Source organism: Alligator sinensis, unplaced genomic scaffold (assembly GCF_000455745.1).
Source record: "Alligator sinensis unplaced genomic scaffold, ASM45574v1 scaffold1248_1, whole genome shotgun sequence".
In the NCBI taxonomy this organism is placed as follows: Eukaryota; Metazoa; Chordata; order Crocodylia; family Alligatoridae; genus Alligator; species Alligator sinensis.
Window position 1 is genome coordinate 631,813 of NW_005842645.1, and position 18,638 is coordinate 650,450.

The 18,638-nt window shown below is 39.4% G+C and overlaps 1 protein-coding gene across 1 annotated transcript in view; it reads left to right on the forward strand.

The window, feature by feature from the left end:
* The first annotated feature begins 907 nt into the window (after positions 1-907).
* RBBP8 (RB binding protein 8, endonuclease) overlaps positions 908-18,638 on the forward strand; it is a 62,866-nt gene continuing 45,135 nt past the window's right edge. The window contains 4 exon segments of the mRNA XM_025215460.1: positions 908-1,019; positions 8,518-8,560; positions 15,273-15,368; positions 18,215-18,327. Coding sequence (XP_025071245.1) covers positions 908-1,019; positions 8,518-8,560; positions 15,273-15,368; positions 18,215-18,327 — 364 coding nt within the window.

The window sequence follows — 18,638 nt, forward strand, 5'->3', positions numbered from 1 at the left end:
ATCTAGAATTTAATCATACCACCATGTTTCATCTATAGTATCCCTGAGGAACTCTGCTGTCTTATAGAGCCTATCAGGAATGCAAAGCTACCATAGATATTCTGGTATAGCTCCATCTGAGTAATGTATGTAGAATTTCTAAAGGAAAAGAAGGGCAGTGCTGAAGACAAGAGCCCCGTGACTCTGTTGGATCCCCTGAGATCTTCGTAAACTCTTACAGGGAGACTTGCAGGCTTGAAGACCAGCCTCCTATTCTCTCTTTCATTAGGAATGTGATTGTTTCTACACAGAACATAGAGAAAATGTATAATGGAAACCTTTACATTTCCTTATGGTGGTAGGGGTGCAATTTAGGCCCATATTTAGAATTATTTACATAAAAAATACCTACGCACTCACACACACACACACACACACACACACACACACACATGCCCTTATGATTTCACTAGCCAAATTGGCATCTTTCCAGCCTTCATTTCCAAATTGCAAAATCTTGAAAGCATAAGGAATTTTTGGCAAGCAGGAATTACATATGTGTTTTAGATAGGGGAAAAAATAAACATCCTTACAGTCTAATTTTAATTTGAGCTCTGTTTTCTTTTTCCCCAAAATAATTTTTATTCTTAAATAATGGTGTGGCTTCTGGCAAGATAATTAGAACTAACCCCTATTGCAGGATGAATGATTGTCAGCAAATAAGCACACCTTGACAAAGACAGACAGTGGGCTTTGTTTTTCATCCATGGCTGCAAGTCATACTCTGATAAATGCAAATGTAAGTGATGTCAATCTGTCGTTACAGGCATGCTGCTCTTCAAAAACAGCTTCATAACAATGTAATATAAAACTACAAGGTAAAGAGTGAGCCAGATACAAGTGAAAAATAAGGGACAGAAAAGAGAAGATGAATGCTTCTGCAGGAAGCTGTGGTAGCCCTAGCTCAGCTGACTCCACTGGTGATTTCTTCAAGGAACTCTGGTCCAGACTGAAAGAATGTCATGATAAAGAAGTACAAGGTAAATTGTTTTAACAGATGTTGCGTTGTCTGAAAATTAGTAAATGTCAGTACTATTAGATTTAGAATGTTGCTTCAATTAATAGTGCTTGTTCTTAAAAGGAAAACTATTAAAGTTAAAGTTCCAATACTGCCATTATATCCATGCCATGACTACTGAGCCAATATGAAACCACTCAAATCAGTAAAATTCAAGTTGCTTAGGGAGCTGGACTAAATCAGTATTTTTCAATTAGTAGGCTATAGAGATACCAAAGATGTGCTGTGGGGATAAATACAGAGAGATTCAGGGGTTTGGCCTTCCCCAGACATTCCCATGTGTAAAGAACAGCCCAGTATCCTAAACTGGAAACAGCAAAACCACATTAATGTGACACTACTGACGCACTTAATAACCCTGCTGAAAAGCAGATCAGATTAGCCCAGACGCATCATGCATACCTGGCTACTCTGCTTCTATTTCAGAGCTATCATGTGCACAGCTAGTTTAGATATCTCTGCAGCATGCCTGGCAAGCAGACCATGAGGGAGGTAGGCTCTAGGGATCCGTGCGGTGTTGGGTGGGAGTTTGTGAGGTACTACATAAGGTTGGAGGAGAGGTGGGCTGTAGGGTTCTTTGAAGGGTCAGATTGCTAGGATGTTTACAGCATGGACCTATGTATGAAGATCAGGTGGAGTTGAGCTTTGAGGCTATAGGGGAGTTGTTGATGATCTCTGGAATCAAAAACCCCATTGGACTAGATCGTAGAGATCCCTTTTGGGTTTGCAATATAAATATTCTTGCAGGAGTGGGACTTTAACTGTTAAATCATATTTAATGAGCTGAGATCAACCAAGGAAATAATGTAACCTCATCTGGCAGCTGTAATTGGTTTGGAGATACTTCAGTGCTTCATAATTGAGAGTTGCTTTAAAATAGCAACCAGTTATTTTTCCTTTTTTCCCCACTATCTTTTTGTCCCTACATATATACAAATAGTGAAATGGAGAGAGATTTACATGGCTTGCCTTCAGCTGAGCTGAGAATGTGACAAGTGGCAATGTCTGTTATATTCTATTATAACATAAGGCTTCTTCTGCAAAAAGTATTTTTTTTAATTTCTATTATTTTAAATGTTCACAATGAAATTCATTATATAAGCTCTTTGTTTTGGAATTATATTATGATGTCCACATCTTACTCGCACCATGATTATAACTTATTAGGCACTCTACCTCTCCATTCTTCGATTGGTGAGAAATTAAAACATTCATCATATAACTTATTTTCGTTACATAATGTCCATATTTTTTTCTTTATATATTTGGTCTGAAATTTAAGACCTGATCATACAATCTTGACTCATGTGATGAGTTTGTTGTGTGTTGTTTGTTTGTTTTTTCAAGTGGGGTTAGAGCTTCATTTCATTTGAACTTCAGCAAATGCATCTTTGTTTATTAAAGATTGTATAAAATGCTCTGAAAGAAAAGTGCTTATGACTTACTTTAGTCCCTGCTCTTGCAAGTGGCTCTGTGCATGCAGACTCGTATTTGTAGGTAGCCACAATGATTTCAAAATTAGTGTTAGTCCTTCATTTTCAAATAATTAAGAGTACAGATGTTTCCATTCCTGCCACTGAATTTAGTAGAAGGCTTGAGTCCAATCAGCCACTTACACCATTGAGCCTTGAGTGTTTGACTGAGCATTCCAAACTTCCTTTAATTTGTAGTTTAGTTAAAAGGTAATAAAAGATTTAACAACTGATAGCGGCTTGTTTTACATGTTTAATATCTTAGTTCATATTCTATGAGAGATCAGTTAATATTATAGAACTTTCTTAAAATTTGCAATGTTGTGTTCATTTTTAAATTGTTTTTATTTTATGAGTTAAATTTGGTCTTCATCTGAGTTTCAGTAGGGTTGAGATCACCAACAGAGCACATGCTAAAGCATCAGCAGAGTGGGATCTGATGAACTGTGGCATGTCTGAACACCAAAAACCTGAAAAACAGGAGACCTAAGATTTAGGAATAGTGTTGAATGCTCTTTATCTAGTTCTTTGTGGCATTCAGTATGTGATTCTAAAGTTTTTGCACTCTGTATATTTGCAGGTCCTCTCCAAAATGTATTTTGGGTGGGGTGAGAGAATTTTGCCACTAGGCAGACTTTTTCATTCCTAGCCCTCTGTCAATGTGTCCCACAAAGTTGGGTAAAATTAGATCTTCCATGATAACATCAAAGACATGCCTGAAGGATAGTTAATTTTTTTTAAAAGGTGGGGATCCTCCTATAGAACTTGGTACAAGAGGATATTTAAAAAAGATCAAACACAAACTTGCCTGGACTTTCCTGGTTTCTGAAGTCTATAAATAAGAATTAAAATTGACTCATGAGTTTCAAATGTAGATGTCAGCAAAAACATGGTGTTATTTAGAGGAAGTGGAGTATTTGCTCAAGAAATACTTTGGGTCTTGGGTTGTACTCTGACAATAGGTGTTACTTGACCTTGCTGTATTTGTTGAAGGTCTGTTTGTAATCCTGCTATTCAGGAGTTTGTAACCTGTTAAAATAGCATAATTTATACAAATGATGCATTTTTGGAAAAGCTTTACGTTGTTTGTGAGGAAATATTGCATAAATTGGAGAGCTTAAAAACATTTTCCCACTAACTTGTGGTTTGTCATGCTAACTTTAAAAAGCTATTCTTGAATTCATGTAATCTTACAACTTTAATACTTTGTCATTAGAAGGTAAAGGTGGCTTTTTCTGCTTTGGATTAATTTTTTTCACCTGGCCAATTTATTTACCTGTGCAAAACTACTCTTTTCAAAGTTGCTAGTGAGAACAATTTGTCCAAGTCTAATTTGCAAAGCTGCTCCACCTGTAGCATCATTGACTTAGCAGAATTTGTGAACACTTACCACCTGTGAAACCAAGGTACAGAGAAATTTGACAAAATTTTCATATCTGTAAGATGTGCTTGTTATTTACCAACTCGCACAGCGTAGAAATTTATTATCTCATGATAGTATGTGAAGTGACTCGATTCTACCAGTATTTACACCACATTTAATCTTTAGTTGGTATATGCAATATAACTATTCTAGATGGGTATTTGTAACTCATGTCCCTCATTAGCATGGTATTTGACCATAACTATAAAAGTAAATCTGAAGATGTTTACTAGACAATATAACCATATCTGTATCACCATGAGCAAACACGAAATAATTTTTTTGTATAGTGATACAATAAATAGTTTAAGTTATTCTGCCATCTTCATCTCTTCAAAGAACGGGAAACAGTGATAAGGAAAAGCTGAGGCTTATGGCAGTACAGTAAAAGCTGCACTATCCAGCACCTTACAAGCCGACATGCTTTATTAACCGGCATGCTGGCTTGTAAGGGAAAAGCGAAACCAGAAGTGCCCACCATGGCACTTACGGTTTCACTGAGCCCCCATGGCCTGGGGGGCTTGCGTGGGGCCCCCCTCCCTGTCCCTTGGGGCCCGTGGGAGGGGCGGCAATGTGGTAGAAAGGGCAGCAATGCAGCAGGAGGGGTAGCGATGCCCCAGATGTGGCAGGAGAGATGGTGGCCTGAACAGGCAAAGATGCCTGTTAGGCCCGCTCAGTTAACCGGCATATTTTGTTATCCAGCACCCCCCATTCCCCATGGGTGCCGGATAACAAAGCTTTTAGCGTAGAATGATGAAAGGAAATTATCTCGGTGAAGTATCATTATAGTGGAGATGGAGGTTTAAAGTGGCTGAGGAAGTAAATTATGTAGAAATTCTCTACCATCTTCACACTCATAATTGCATTATATCTTTATTTTTAGTATTTATGGTCTGTTCTTATCATCTAATCTACATCAAATTCTGGGACCTGTTAGGGCATTGAGCTTTAATTTCTTAGATCTCTTGTAATGGATTTTCTTGAAAGGTTTTTTAAAAAAAAGAACTTGTCCTGCAAAATTTAGGCATTTTCATAGAACCATAACAGATTATTATGACTATCATTTTAATAATTACATGGTATGATAAGAGGTAAACTTTACCTTGACTAGCTCAAGGCATGTGGAAATCTTCAAAATGTCTTTAAATTTGCCCATCTGCTTTAGTAAATGAGAGAAGACAGAAGAGTGGGCATTTTTCACAAGCAGTATTTGCGATTAAAGCTTGACTTTAAGATTAAAAAGAGATGCTACCTTGGAATCTGCATTTATAGTAAGGTGTACAACCTTTTCCTTTTTGGTCACTGTTTAAACATGGTCCATCTTAAAGGTGTGGTCACAGTCCAGTTTTTTTATGAACAGATATCTCCATTACACAATCTTAAATCTTTATCTTGTCAGATAGAAGCCTCCCAAACCCACTGCCAAAAGGAGGCAAAGAAATGTGTTTCAGATTCCATTAAACATAGTAAAAATTAAGTCTCTTTTTTAATGTAAATGTGGCATACATTTGAACAAACTCCTCTAAGTGCTCTGTTGATTTCTCTTTATTGCTGCCATTTGTTTAAAAAATGAAATTGGATGCTAAATCCTAAATGAATGCTGTGTTAATACTGAAATTGAAATACATGGGTCAAAAAAATCAACCTGCTACATTTAAAAATTTCTTAAAACCTAGTTACAGGTCCTGTAACATTACATATGAAATGTTACATATTTATATTAACAACATTTTTTTAAATCACCAATTAAACTTAAAAAAAAATTCATCAGGTCATTAACATGGTAGCATTTTAGAATAATTAAACCCTAAGCTAAAGCTAATACCCCAACACTAGGTTCCCTACAAATTGTGCACCTGTACCAAAAGAAGGCATCTGGACAGAGGGGAAGCTGCTCATGACTGAACTGATCTAATGTCCCCTCATTGGAGTGGAAAATTAGGTGTTTTCTTTTGTTTCTTTTACTCCAGTAATTTATTGTTACTTTAAATCAGCAGTTTGCTATATGTTAAGGACCGGAAACAAAACGTTTTTAAAAAATTCAGACGTAAACATATTAATTAGTGGGTCAAAGCTGCTTGATCCTCTGGAGGGGAAAAAGGAAGAGATTATGGATAACAGTAGTAATTCTACACTCTTGGATAAATGTAACAAACTGGATTCCTGCCTTCTTTTAATTCAAAATGACACTGAGAAAAAAATTAAAACCCTTTAAGTCACCAGTTTAGTTCCTACTGAGTTCAGGTGAGTAGGGGATAGTGTTACTTGTAGCACAGTACTTTGCCTTTTGAGCCCTGCCTCTTCAATTGGTGGCTCAGGTTGCCAATGTTACAATCCTAAATACTTGCTGAACAGACTACCTGTTCATACAGGAGACGCATTGTTGTGAGGCTTCATTCCTTCCGATGGGTGTGGAGCAGGATTAAAGCACACTTTGTAGAGGTTCTAATTGCAGATGCCTAATTGACTTGATGAATAGTAACCACTTTTAAAAAAAAATAAATAAATAAACCCTCTTTCTGTGCTGATCTGCATGACAGAACAGAATGACTCTCAGGTGTTGAATGTTTGTGAGTTAAAAGAAATCTTTCCTGTTTCCCAAGAACTAACTTTTGAAGTAGTCTCTATGTATATTCTATCTCATTGTCACAAAAAAAGTTGTCTTGTAATGGTCCATGGTATGCATTCATTGAATCTTTGACTTAACTACTGCTTTCCAAGCAGAAGCCTGAAGAGTCTTCCAGAATACAGACCAGCATGTATATCAATAAATAACCTTATATGTTCATCTGTTCTGGGGGTGGGGATTTGTTGTTGAGACCAATTTCCACTTTCCCTAACCAGTGACAGTTTTTCTTTTGCGCTTGTGTTTTGGTTGCATCGGTGCTCTGTCAACATTTTTTTTTTTCTTAGAAAGGCTTTAGTTTCATGAGTTTATAATATTAAAACTATTTTTGAAAGTAAGGTTGTAATAGGTTTGTTAGGTTAAAAGACTTTCAAATGTGTGAAATTGATTTTTTCATAATTTCTGGTGGTATGTTTGAGGAAAGCTCAGTTGCAGGGAGGAAATTTCCTTTCCAGCAATTTCTTGTTTTTTGTTCCTGGTTAAATTGGATAGCTCAATATTCTCTGCAGAGTAGGGATCCCTGAATAGGGAAACAGTTAAAGGGAAGGATCAAGAGGTTGTGAATAATCTCTCCAGCCATCTTAAAGAGTTTTATTGGGAAGTTTCTGGCTGAGAAGCAGCTGGCAGTATGACTCCCAGTAAAGCTGGGGAAAGTCCCCCTCCCAGAAGCATGTTCTCCTTGTGAACTTTGGACCCTTAACATTGCCCCTTTGTGCATTTCCATTATGATTATATTCAATTACATGAATAGACATTGATGTTTAAATGCAATGTGTTATAAAGTTGGGGTTTTTTACGCAGCCTTATATAGTACTGTGTATAGCTCCATGTGTGCAAAGTTCATGAAGATAGTTTATATGAATATTACACAAGAAACCCATATTCTTAAGATAGTACACGTGAAGTCTATATTTTTTTACAAAGGAGAAAATTCTCTATTAACTTAAAAGGGTAGCCATGTATTTTTATTTATTAAGAGCTCCTACTTCTAAACATCAGATTGTGGGATCTTCATAGTTTCTCCAGTCCTCAGCTCAAAGGTGTTCCAACTTGGTGCATAAGATCCAATAGACATGGTGTCGAGGAGGTGGCCAGCCAGTTTCACAAGGAGATCACGTGGCTGGCCGCCACTTTTGTGGGCTGATTACAGCGGGGCTTCCCGAGTGGTGCTCTGGTGGCCCTGCCCCTTGCTTCTGATTGGCTATGAGAGCTGTCTGTTATGCGGCCCTGGCCCTCACTATTGATTGGTGGACAGGGACGGGGCTGCACAACAGTCAGCCCTCTCAGCCAGTCAGCAGCAGGGGGAGGGGGGCAGCAGCTAGATGAGCTCACCTTCATGCCTACAGCCTCCCTTCCCATTTCCCCTCTGGCCAGGCCATAGTGCCACGAGGACTGTGGGCTTCCTCTGGGAAGCCAGCATTTGATTTTCAGTAAGTTTTGGGGGGGGTTTCACTCCAGATTTTGCAGGCACTCCCAATTTCATAAATGAAAATTGCAATTTTAGTAGGTCCTTACCAATAGGACATACTGCCTTGATCCTGGAAATGTATCTCATGTTAGTGATGGTGAATTTTTTTTATTCTACAGGAGCAAGCAGGCATATTTCCACAGTGATTTATACCAGAAAATAACATGCAACTAAATAGCTATTACCTCATGTATATCTTAATATATCATAGCTACCATGGGCCTAAAAACCACTGTAATAACAAATGTAAGCTCTGAAGCCGTTTCAGAGTAGGATTTGGCAAACCACAATGCCAGACTTTAGCATAGGGTCAGACCGTAGCATGAGTTCCAAATTACCTGTAACCAAAGTGGGGAAAAGTGCGAGAAAAATATTATGCATGAATGTCAAAGTTCTCATTAACAAAAGTGCAGCTTAGCTATATAACTATGTTAATAAAATAAGTACAATAATGCTCTTTTTAATTTTCAGGCTTACAGTTGAAAATATCCAAGCTGAAGAAGGAAAGATGCTTGTAAGTACCCACCCATCTTAAAACAAGCAGACCTACTCTGTTAGAGCAGACTTTTTAATACAGTTAGTAAACTGTGATTCCTGCATGGCTAGTTGAGATTTGGAGGCCCGATGATGTAGGCATAACTCTACTTGCCTGGATATTCAGTCTGAAGTCATTTATAAGTGAGCATAACTACTTGCAGTTTCTAGAACTGGAACTCCACATCTACCTCTGATTAATTCATGACTTCGTGAAGGAACATCTTGAGAAGCTGGATACCTTCAAGTCAGCCGGCCCTTACAATCTTCACCCCAGGGTACTCAAGGAGCTGGTGAGCATCATAGCCCAGCCTCTAGCACGGATCTTTGAAAACTCTTGGCGCTCTGGTGTAGTGCCCGAAAACTGGAAGAAGGCCAGTGTGGTGCCTATCTTCAAGAAAGGGAGGAAAGTGGATCCGGCTAACTGTAGGCCCATTAGCCTGACTTCTATCCCGGGGAAGATCTTAGAAAAGTTTATTAAAGAGACCATCCTTAATGGACTGGCCGACACCAACATCTTAAGGGATAGCCAGCATGGGTTTGTTGCGGGTAGGTCTTGCTTGACCAATCTCATTTCCTTCTACGACCAGGTGACCTATCACCTGGACAAGGGAGAAGAGATTGATGTCATATATTTTGACTTCAAAAAAGCCTTCGATCTGGTTTCTCATGATCACCTCTTGGAGAAACTGGCCAATTGTCGCCTTGGGTCCTCCATGATCCACTGGCTGGAAAATTGGCTCTGTGGTCAGACCCAGAGGGTAGTAATTGATGGAAGTCGCTCATCATGGTGTCCTGTGACCAGTGGGGTCCCCCAAGGCTCTGTCCTTGGACCCATACTGTTCAACATCTTCATTAATGATGTGGACACTGGAGTCGGAAGCGGACTGGCCAAGTTTGCCGATGACACCAAACTTTGGGGCAAAGCATCCACACCAGAAGACAGGCGGGTGATCCAGGCTGACCTGAACAGGCTCAGCAAGTGGGCGGACGAGAATCTGATGGTGTTCAGCGCCGATAAATGCAAGGTTCTCCACCTTGGGAAGAAAAACCTGCAGCATCCTTATAGGCTCGGCAGTGCTACGCTGGCTAGCACTATGGAAGAAAGAGACTTGGGAGTCATCATTGACCACAAGATGAACATGAGCCTGCAGTGCGATGCTGCGACTAGTAAAGCGACCAAAACGCTGGCTTGCATCCATAGATGCTTCTCAAGCAAAGCCCGGGACGTCATTCTCCCCTTGTACTCGGCCTTAGTGAGGCCGCAGCTGGAGTACTGCGTCCAGTTTTGGGCTCCACAATTCAAAAAGGATGTGGAGAAGCTTGAGAGAGTCCAGAGAAGAGCCACACGCATGATCAGAGGTCAGGGAGGCAGACCCTACAATGACAGGCTGAGAGCCCTGGGGCTCTTTAGCCTGGAAAAGCGCAGGCTCAGGGGTGATCTGATGGCCACCTATAAGTTTATCAGGGGTGACCACCAGTATCTGGGGGAATGTTTGTTCGCTAGAGCGCCCCAAGGGATGACAACTAGGTCGAATGGTCATAAACTACTACAAGACCGTTTCAGGCTGGACATAAGGAAGAATTTCTTTACTGTCCGAGCCCCCAAGGTCTGGAACAGCCTGCCACCGGAGGTGGTTCAAGCGCCTACATTGAACACCTTCAAGATGAAACTGGATGCTTATCTTGCTGGGATCCTATGACCCCAGCTGACTTCCTGCCCTTTGGGCAGGGGGCTGGACTCGATGATCTTCCGAGGTCCCTTCCAGCCCTAATGTCTATGAAATCTATGAAATTACCTGGTGTTGTTGCCATCTTATCTAGGGTATTTCTAGGATGTTCGTCAAGGACGTTCATCGGGTACAAAAAATAAGTAGAAAAAAGCTTTTAAACCGTGGCCACATCTGTACATTATAAAGGAACAGAAAGGGTGAAAGTACATTTAAATCTTTGGTTAACAGCAGTTTACTTTTTATTTTCAGTCTGGCTTATTAGATGCATATCAAGCTAGAAGATTTCGTAACCTGGATTAGAGGACTAACATATGCCATAGTATCACAAACTGCATTTACAGAATTTAAATGTTTGTTTCTCTATTAGTTTCAAAAGTCAAATTAAATTCAACGCTGAATTCTATGTTAATGCAGATATGAACTTTTCCCATGCTCTCTTAAAAAAAATTCCTTATTTCCTCTTGGTCACTCCAGGAGGCCCCATAATTTTTCTATCAGCTTTACTAACATGCCTATCTTTATGGTAGTGAGGCTCTGAGAAACATAGACAGTTGTATAGCAAAGCAGAATGTAATGAATTCTTCCCTTTCCTGTTATGTAAAATATCTTGAAACTGCCTTTTTTTGTGTGCTGTATTGTACTGTAAGTTCAAAGTGAACTTGCTTCCGCTTTCAGCGTTACTGCTTTTTAGGCTTCTTCCTTCCATGACTGGTTGTCCTTTTATATTTTCCTAGCTGAAGTAGCCTTCATTTCCCAAAGTAACATTGCGTTTCAGCGTGTCCTTCTCATGTTGCTAACCTCCCCAGGTCCCTTTTTGTTTATCCGCATTAGCATTTACAGCTCTTCTAGATCTCAATGCTATGTGCATATTTCAGCTAAACACATCCTGCTTGTATATTCCATTTATCATTGTCTTTTCAAGGCAGAGCTGTTGAGGATTCCTACTTCTCAGCTGGATGTTGACCTAGGAATCTGCCATTTTGGAAAGTTTTACTGTTCTGCCTTGTGACCACTTGGTGTCACTCTGGCATCCAAGGGGGTAGGCTCCTGCATGCTATTTGCTTCTATCCCCTCTCTGAGATGCTGACCTAAATAACCAGCCAGGAGGAGGTGGTAGTGCCAGTTAAAGAAGAGGAGGGCAGCAGCATAAGGGAAATTATCACTTTATACTGCATTTACTCGTATCCAAGAGGAGGGGTGGGGGGATTCCCCTTTCAAAATTGGGGGGGAGGGGGTGGTCTTGGATTTGAGGACAAATTGGTAGAGGCAGCTGCTGGATCTCCAGCCATGACTCGGCATTGGCGTTGGAACCACAGGCATTGCAGTCCTTCCTCCAACCTGCTCCCTGTAGGCAGTCTCTGCAGACCTCTTTCCTCCCCTTCCCGGCCTCCAGCCACTGCTTAGCCTCAATCATGGTTCTGGCCCAGTACACCGAGTACATAGCGTGTCTGGCCCCCAGCTGGCCAGGTATCAGTAGTGGCAGTGGCAACAGCTCTGGCCCCAGCTCTGACCCAGTGCTGGGGCTGGGCCAGGGCTATCACCAACACAACTATTGCTGCCTGGTTAGGTGGGGATTGCTGCCACCACATGCTTCTGGCAGGAGTAGAGCCAGAGCTGGAGCTGTGACTTAAGGAAATGGAGCAAGGGGGCAAGTGGAAGAGGGGAAGGTGGTGGGCCCAGAGGTACTGCGAGGGGAGGGGGGAGCTTCAGGCAGCCCGAGGGGAGACAGGTTGGTGGAGCAGACAGCAGGGACCAAGGTGTGGGGGTTAGGTTGCTTGACTCCCCTGCAATTTGCCTACTTATGACCTGCTCTCTGCTGTTTCTTGCCACCACGCTGCTGCTTTCTGTGCTGCAGGGTTGGGAGGGAAGAATTAAAGATGACCCTCTAATAATTGGATTCTATAAATGGAATATTATAACAAATTTATAATTTTTCCAGGTATAGAATCTAATTCTTAGGTGAGGGTTGCCTTAAATTCCAAGTCATCTTGGATTTGGGTTAAATATGGTATGAGAATCTCAAATGCACCATGTGAAGATCCTGTTGTGCTGGAATAAACATCACCCTCCACCATCCCTGAACTCTCAGCAGTACCAAGAGACCCAGTAGCTACATAGTCATACTTGGCTGGAGTTGCTAAGTTTTGTGCACACTCTTCTTATATCCCAACTGCTGCTTACTCCTGTAGCCAGCTTTCCGTCTGTGTAACATTACAGGTTTCCCTCGCTTTATGCTGTACCTGTGTTCTTGGAAAATGGCACATAACTCAAATATGCATAAAGGGAACCCACTTTACAAAGTAACAAATAGGGATACGTTCCAAGACCTTGACTGTACTGACCCCCAGACCCATTTCTACCACTTTTACAAGACAATTTTGGTACTTGTCAACAGCAAACAGTACACACAAGCACAGGGTACTTTTCATAATGGGGATGGCAACTACAGAAACACGTGTAGCAGACAACAAGTGAGAAACACAGATCCACACAGGAGACTATATTTTGGTGTGCGTCACTCCCGCAATGCACCACACAAAGCAGCTGACTCTGGGCTTCCACCACACTGATCGCATAAGGGTGAATTTATTTTGGCATTAAAAGGGTCATCGCATAAGAGCAAATTTGCACATACAGAACCCACATAAAGCGAGGGAAACCTGTAGTTCAAATTGACTTTATTAATTTGATTCATTTTAAGGGTAGGGTGTTTCATCAAATTCTCTCAGCTCTTCTGCTAAAATCCACATTAATCTTATATGCAGTTTAGATTTTGAGAGAAAAATTTCAGTTTGGCACTGTAGTAACAGCAGTGTGGTTCCATAGGCGATAAGAGAATCACAAATGGAATCTGCCTTTTCATGAAGAATGTTTTTGGTGTCTCCCTTGTTTAACAGTCACAGCTCTACTTAATTTGTGTTGAAAACAAATTAGTTTAAACATTATTTCTTAGTTTGTACAACTTCCAAAAAGTATTTTAGATGCTCTATTTTCATTGTAAGGTTGTGAAGTTGGCTGATACAATGCAATTGTTGCATTTATCCTGTATACTCTGGCTTGTTTCTACATCAGGGGAAATTAAAAGCTTATATTTTTGGTCAGTTTAGTCTCCAGAAGATGAGTGTAATCCGTGATATTCTGCTGTGACTTCACACATACCTGACCAAATGACTAAATTATTGTTTGCTGGAATCATTCTACAATTACCACATTCTGGAGACAATAGCCTTATATGGGAGCTCTTGTTCTCCCTGATGCTTTTGAATACCTGAGGTTTAATATTTCAGAGTTGATAACCAGCTGACAATGAGCTCCTTATATTGTACCCTGATTCAACAGTGAAGCTAATGATCTTGTAAATGCAGGGTCAGAGACCATTCATTACGAAGACTGCCTTCATAGCCAAAATGTCAGTCACTTTTGTCAAGCAGCACCAAAATGTTAAAAACCTCTTTTTCTGTTCCTTCCATTTTACAGCATGAGAATATAAATCTAGGATTAGATTACTAAATATACTGATTCTCAGAATGGGGTGCTTCACCATCTTTATGAGTTATTCTGCCTGCTTTTTTCCTAATTTCAGACCTTGTTCTTTACATGTTGTTGTTGAACTACCATCTTTGTGTAAACAAGATACCCAGGTTAGTGTTCTGTTACATAAATGGGACATGGGGTGGGGGGGAATGGAATTTCTTTCATTGCCTCTTCATGAATCATAAAGTAGACCTGAAAAGGCGTGGTATTCTTTTCCTTAAAACATCAGAAAAGTTCATACAGCTTGTCTCTGACTTTCATGCCACAAGTACCCAAGAGTCTGCACATCTGTTTCAGGATTGGGTACTTCAGAGGCTCCCTTGCTAGCTGTAGTGGCCAGCAATCTTTGCACACACTAACTTTTTAAGTAATAAGGGGACTCAAAAAGCATTCATGTTTTTGTTCTAAATCAATTAAATATGGATAATATATTTCTGATGCCTCTCACTACCTCATTCACTTAATTGATCTGTGAATACTAATTTCCCAGCATCCCACCAAAATTAGTAAAGTGAAAAATGTAGTTGGTAACATTTCAGGGACAGTGCCAACCTGAAAATTGTATTTGTCTATACATATATGAAGTAGTTACAGATTTTACCCAAGATCATTGAAAGAAATTAGCAATTTTTTTTTAATTTGCTTTGTGCATTAAGCAGAAATTTATCATTCATTTTCATGGTTTCCTGTAAATAGCCTGCCTTGATGATGATGGAAAAAATCTTAACTCTTCTGTAGATTAAAAGAAAGTGTTTGTTTTTCTTGTATATAATTATAAATAACATAATTCCATTATAAATATAATATTTTAAATATCACTTGGCAAATAATGTAAACAGGGTATAATACATTTAAAATATGGTATTTGGTTATGGATACTCACAGACCGCACAACAGTAATACTCACAAGGAGGATCAACTAATTAAACCAATCATGCTATGTCTTAGCTATTAGTAGGGGCATCTACATGAGACTGCATGTGAACACATGCATGTGGTGCCTCCTGCATTCTGCTTCTCTGAGCCCCCTGCCAGTTGGAACTCTGCTAGCCTGCAAAGGGAAACCTGCAGTTTCCTGTGTTGTTGTTTTTTTTCTCCTTTACAGGAGAAAATCCGCATTTTTCCACAGCAAATGGAATACCTCAATCCCTGGTAATGACTAAACATCCAACTTGATGCTATCCTTGATCAACCTATAGCCATGGCATACATAACTAGTTATTCTGCTTTTCATGATATTGAATATTTTTTCATTTCAATTTAATATTTTTTTGATTACCAATTGCATTTCTCAGAGAGAAGAAAGGAGCATTCAATAGCAAGTGCGTTATAGCCACACACAGCATTCTCCATTGAAATGTAATGACTCAATCTCAACTAAAAACATCTGCTTTTACAAGAATTTACCCCTCTCTCTTATTTTAGGGATGCAGAGAGGCTTGAAGAGTTTTATACAAAAAACCAGCAGCTGAGAGAGCAACAAAAGGCACTTCATGACACTATCAAAGTTTTAGAAGACAGGTAAATAAATGGGGGTTTGGTTGGTTGATTTTTTTTTTTTTTGAGGAGAGTGGTCCAGATGTATTTTGTGTTTTTATAGTGTAATCAAAATTATATTGTTTAGAGAACTGGAGCGTGTAAATCCTTCTGACTGAATTGTTTTTACATAATGTTATTCATTCTCCGGTACCATGGTACTTAGTACCCTATAGATAAACAAAAAGCAGTGAAAGAAATTGACTTAGGGGAACATTTTGCAATATCCAGGCAAGTTCCTCAATAAAAATCATTGTAAGAAGTAAGTTTAATGGGCTGATGAGAAATGAGTGCATTTAAATACTGATGAAACACTGAGACACGAGACAAAATCCTTCCCAGAGTTATAAAGGAAATGGTGAAATGGAACAGGGAGCCTGTATTAGATTACATTTTAAAACTCCTGATAACTAAATATTATTTCAGATTTGAGATAATCTAAAGGAGATAGATCTCTGAAAAAAATACATTTGCTTTGTCTGTCTGTCTCATCCTCAACCACTCCATTCTACTTTTTCCCCTTTTGCTAAGTTTGGATGCCATATTGCTGTTTTGTTTGCTTAATATGCAAAACCAAATGCATATAAAAATACCCCAGATCTTTTCATTTTTGAAAGTGTAGAGTAGATAAAATTTGCTCTGTAAAGACTAGCAAAAGGAGGAGGTTGTATGTATGCTGAGATTACTGTTCCCCTACTTCTCGGCCATTCAGTATTCAGTGGCAGGTAAAAATCTGATACTAGAGAGCTTGAAATCCTTAGTGAAAGAAGTAGTGGTTAACCCAGTCAACAGTTTATGTCCTGAACTTTTGACCTCACATGGGCAAGATTATGGAACATCCACAAGTGGATGGACTTGCTTGATTATGCATACAGACAAAGTACTCTTGTTTTAAAAACTCAGGAGCACTTAAAACTGTTTCAAAGAGAGGAACTGGATTGCAAGTAGTAACTTTGACTCTCAGACTACTATGTGCTTATAATGCAGTTGTTAGTCAGGCAAGTGACAGTAATGTCTCAATATTCAGATTGTATACTCTTTTCTCCAGTCTTATATATTGGGTATGTCTGATACTACAAACCAAGACGTTTGTTCCTGCTAATGCTCAGCTGTCGGTCTGAAAATTCAGTTGTTCTTTCTGTTTCTTAAATTATATAATTTATTACTTAAAAGAGTTATGTTATTTTGCTGGCAAAACAGAATTCAGATGTGTCTTCCATAATAGTGTTAGCATTTCCTTGCTTGGAATTGTAAATAAACATTTGGTTTTGCTTATAAAACAAATAATGTGACTTAATAGGAGCAAATATATTGAGTAAGAATGTGCTCTTTATACCAAATCCTTTTCTGACCACAGATATATTTTAAGCACTTTGACCAAAGCCTGCTGAAGTCAGTGGATTCATTGACTTCATGGAGCTTTGGATCAGTGTGTAAGTTATTGGCCACCTGGAGGTATTCCACATGGAGTGGGTATTACAGGTGCATATTATATATCTTTTTGGCTTTTTTAAATTATTTTTGATGTTTTACATTCAATATACATCTTACTGTGGCATAATTTGTAGATCCAAAGCTGTAGGTAACCATTATTAAATTTAATTATCTGCCTGGTATCATACTGTTTATACAAAATATAAGTGGAATGTCTTTCTTGAGGTCTACAAAAAAGAAATCTGTGTAAACAGGTGACTTGAGTAAACTGCTGAAATAAGTAGAGAGAAGAAAACCTGTGTTGGCAAAGATAGATGTTAGGGTATCAAGGCCTCAACACACATTGCACTTAAGACGTGATTAACCAGTTGATCACATCCGAAGTTGTTTCCTAGCCACACATCAATGCAATTAATGATTTGATAAAATGAGGAATAAACCACACAACTATTGCACCAAAAATGTGTGTGCACATCATGCATTCCAGGAAATGAGATTGCGGGAATCACAGATCGGATCCCAGGGCACCTTTACTTGCACGTCTGCCAGGGGCCTTGAACCTAGTGGTTGCTGAGAGGGTAAGGAAGGTGGCTTCATTGTGTATCACATTATAATGCATATAACTTTAAATGTTAATAGCGTTAATAGCTAGTAAGCTGAATACAGTCGGTGATCATTTTATCTTTACACTAGGACTGCTCAACCTCCAGCCTGTAGGCCATAATGCAGCCTGTGATCCTTGGCATCCAGCCCATAGGGCTCCCCATGGGCCAGGAAATTTGGTGGCAGAGGAGCAGTGGCAAGTAGTATTGCCACTCCTCCCCCACTGCCAAATTCCCAAGCCCCACAGACTCAGATCAGGGCCCTTCCCACCTTCCCCTGATTAGGCTCATCTTGTGGTTTGGCCATGCAAAGCAGTAATTTGCAACCAGGGTGCTATAAGATCCTTTTCAGAATGCAACATAATATTAGTGCTGTTAGGTGATTCATGGGTTAAACTCAGAGATTTCAAATAGGAAAGTATAGTGTCAAAAACATTCCAGCCAACCATTGTTGTGGTCTGAGTTCTTTGCAACAGAAGAATTGCTCTACTTTTTTTCTTCATCAAAAAATGAGTGAAAGCTTACAGCTACATCTTCTGAGGGATACCTTGGGTCTAAAAAGGTTGAGAACCACAGATTTTAAGTATAACCAATCATCGGCATTTCCTTTATATTTGTTCTGCCTACAAAAGTTCAAAGCAACAATGCATCAAAGAATAAAATTTGAACTAGTGAGGTACCATGTGTTTGTCAGCAGTTTATTATTATTTATTGTTCCAAAAGCCAATGAAATACCAATGTCTGACATATGTTATTATCTTTAACGATGGAAAACTTTTTTAAATCTCCACCTAGATTAAGAGCAGGATTATGTGATCGCTGTGCAGTAACGGAGGAACACATGAGAAAGAAACAGCAGGAGTTTGAAAATATCCGGCAACAGAATCTTAAACTTATCACCGAGCTTAGTGAGTTTTATCCATAGGAATTATTCCTAAGACAAAATATAGTCTGTTACAAATGTTGCTGCCTTGTTGGTAAACTGGCATATCATATATTTTTAACATTTGAGATAATTTTGTTGATGTTCATTCTATAAGAAATTCAGCAAGGAAACCATGTTCCCATCTGTGATCTTTAGACTATAACCCCCTTGGTTATTAGTCTCTTCTTAATTTGGATTTCAGTGTTGTTCCTGAAATCCTAGTAGTGTAACTGTAGTACCTCCCCAGGCACCAACTTGACATGGGGAGGCAGGTGTGGGGGGAGAAAAATGGCT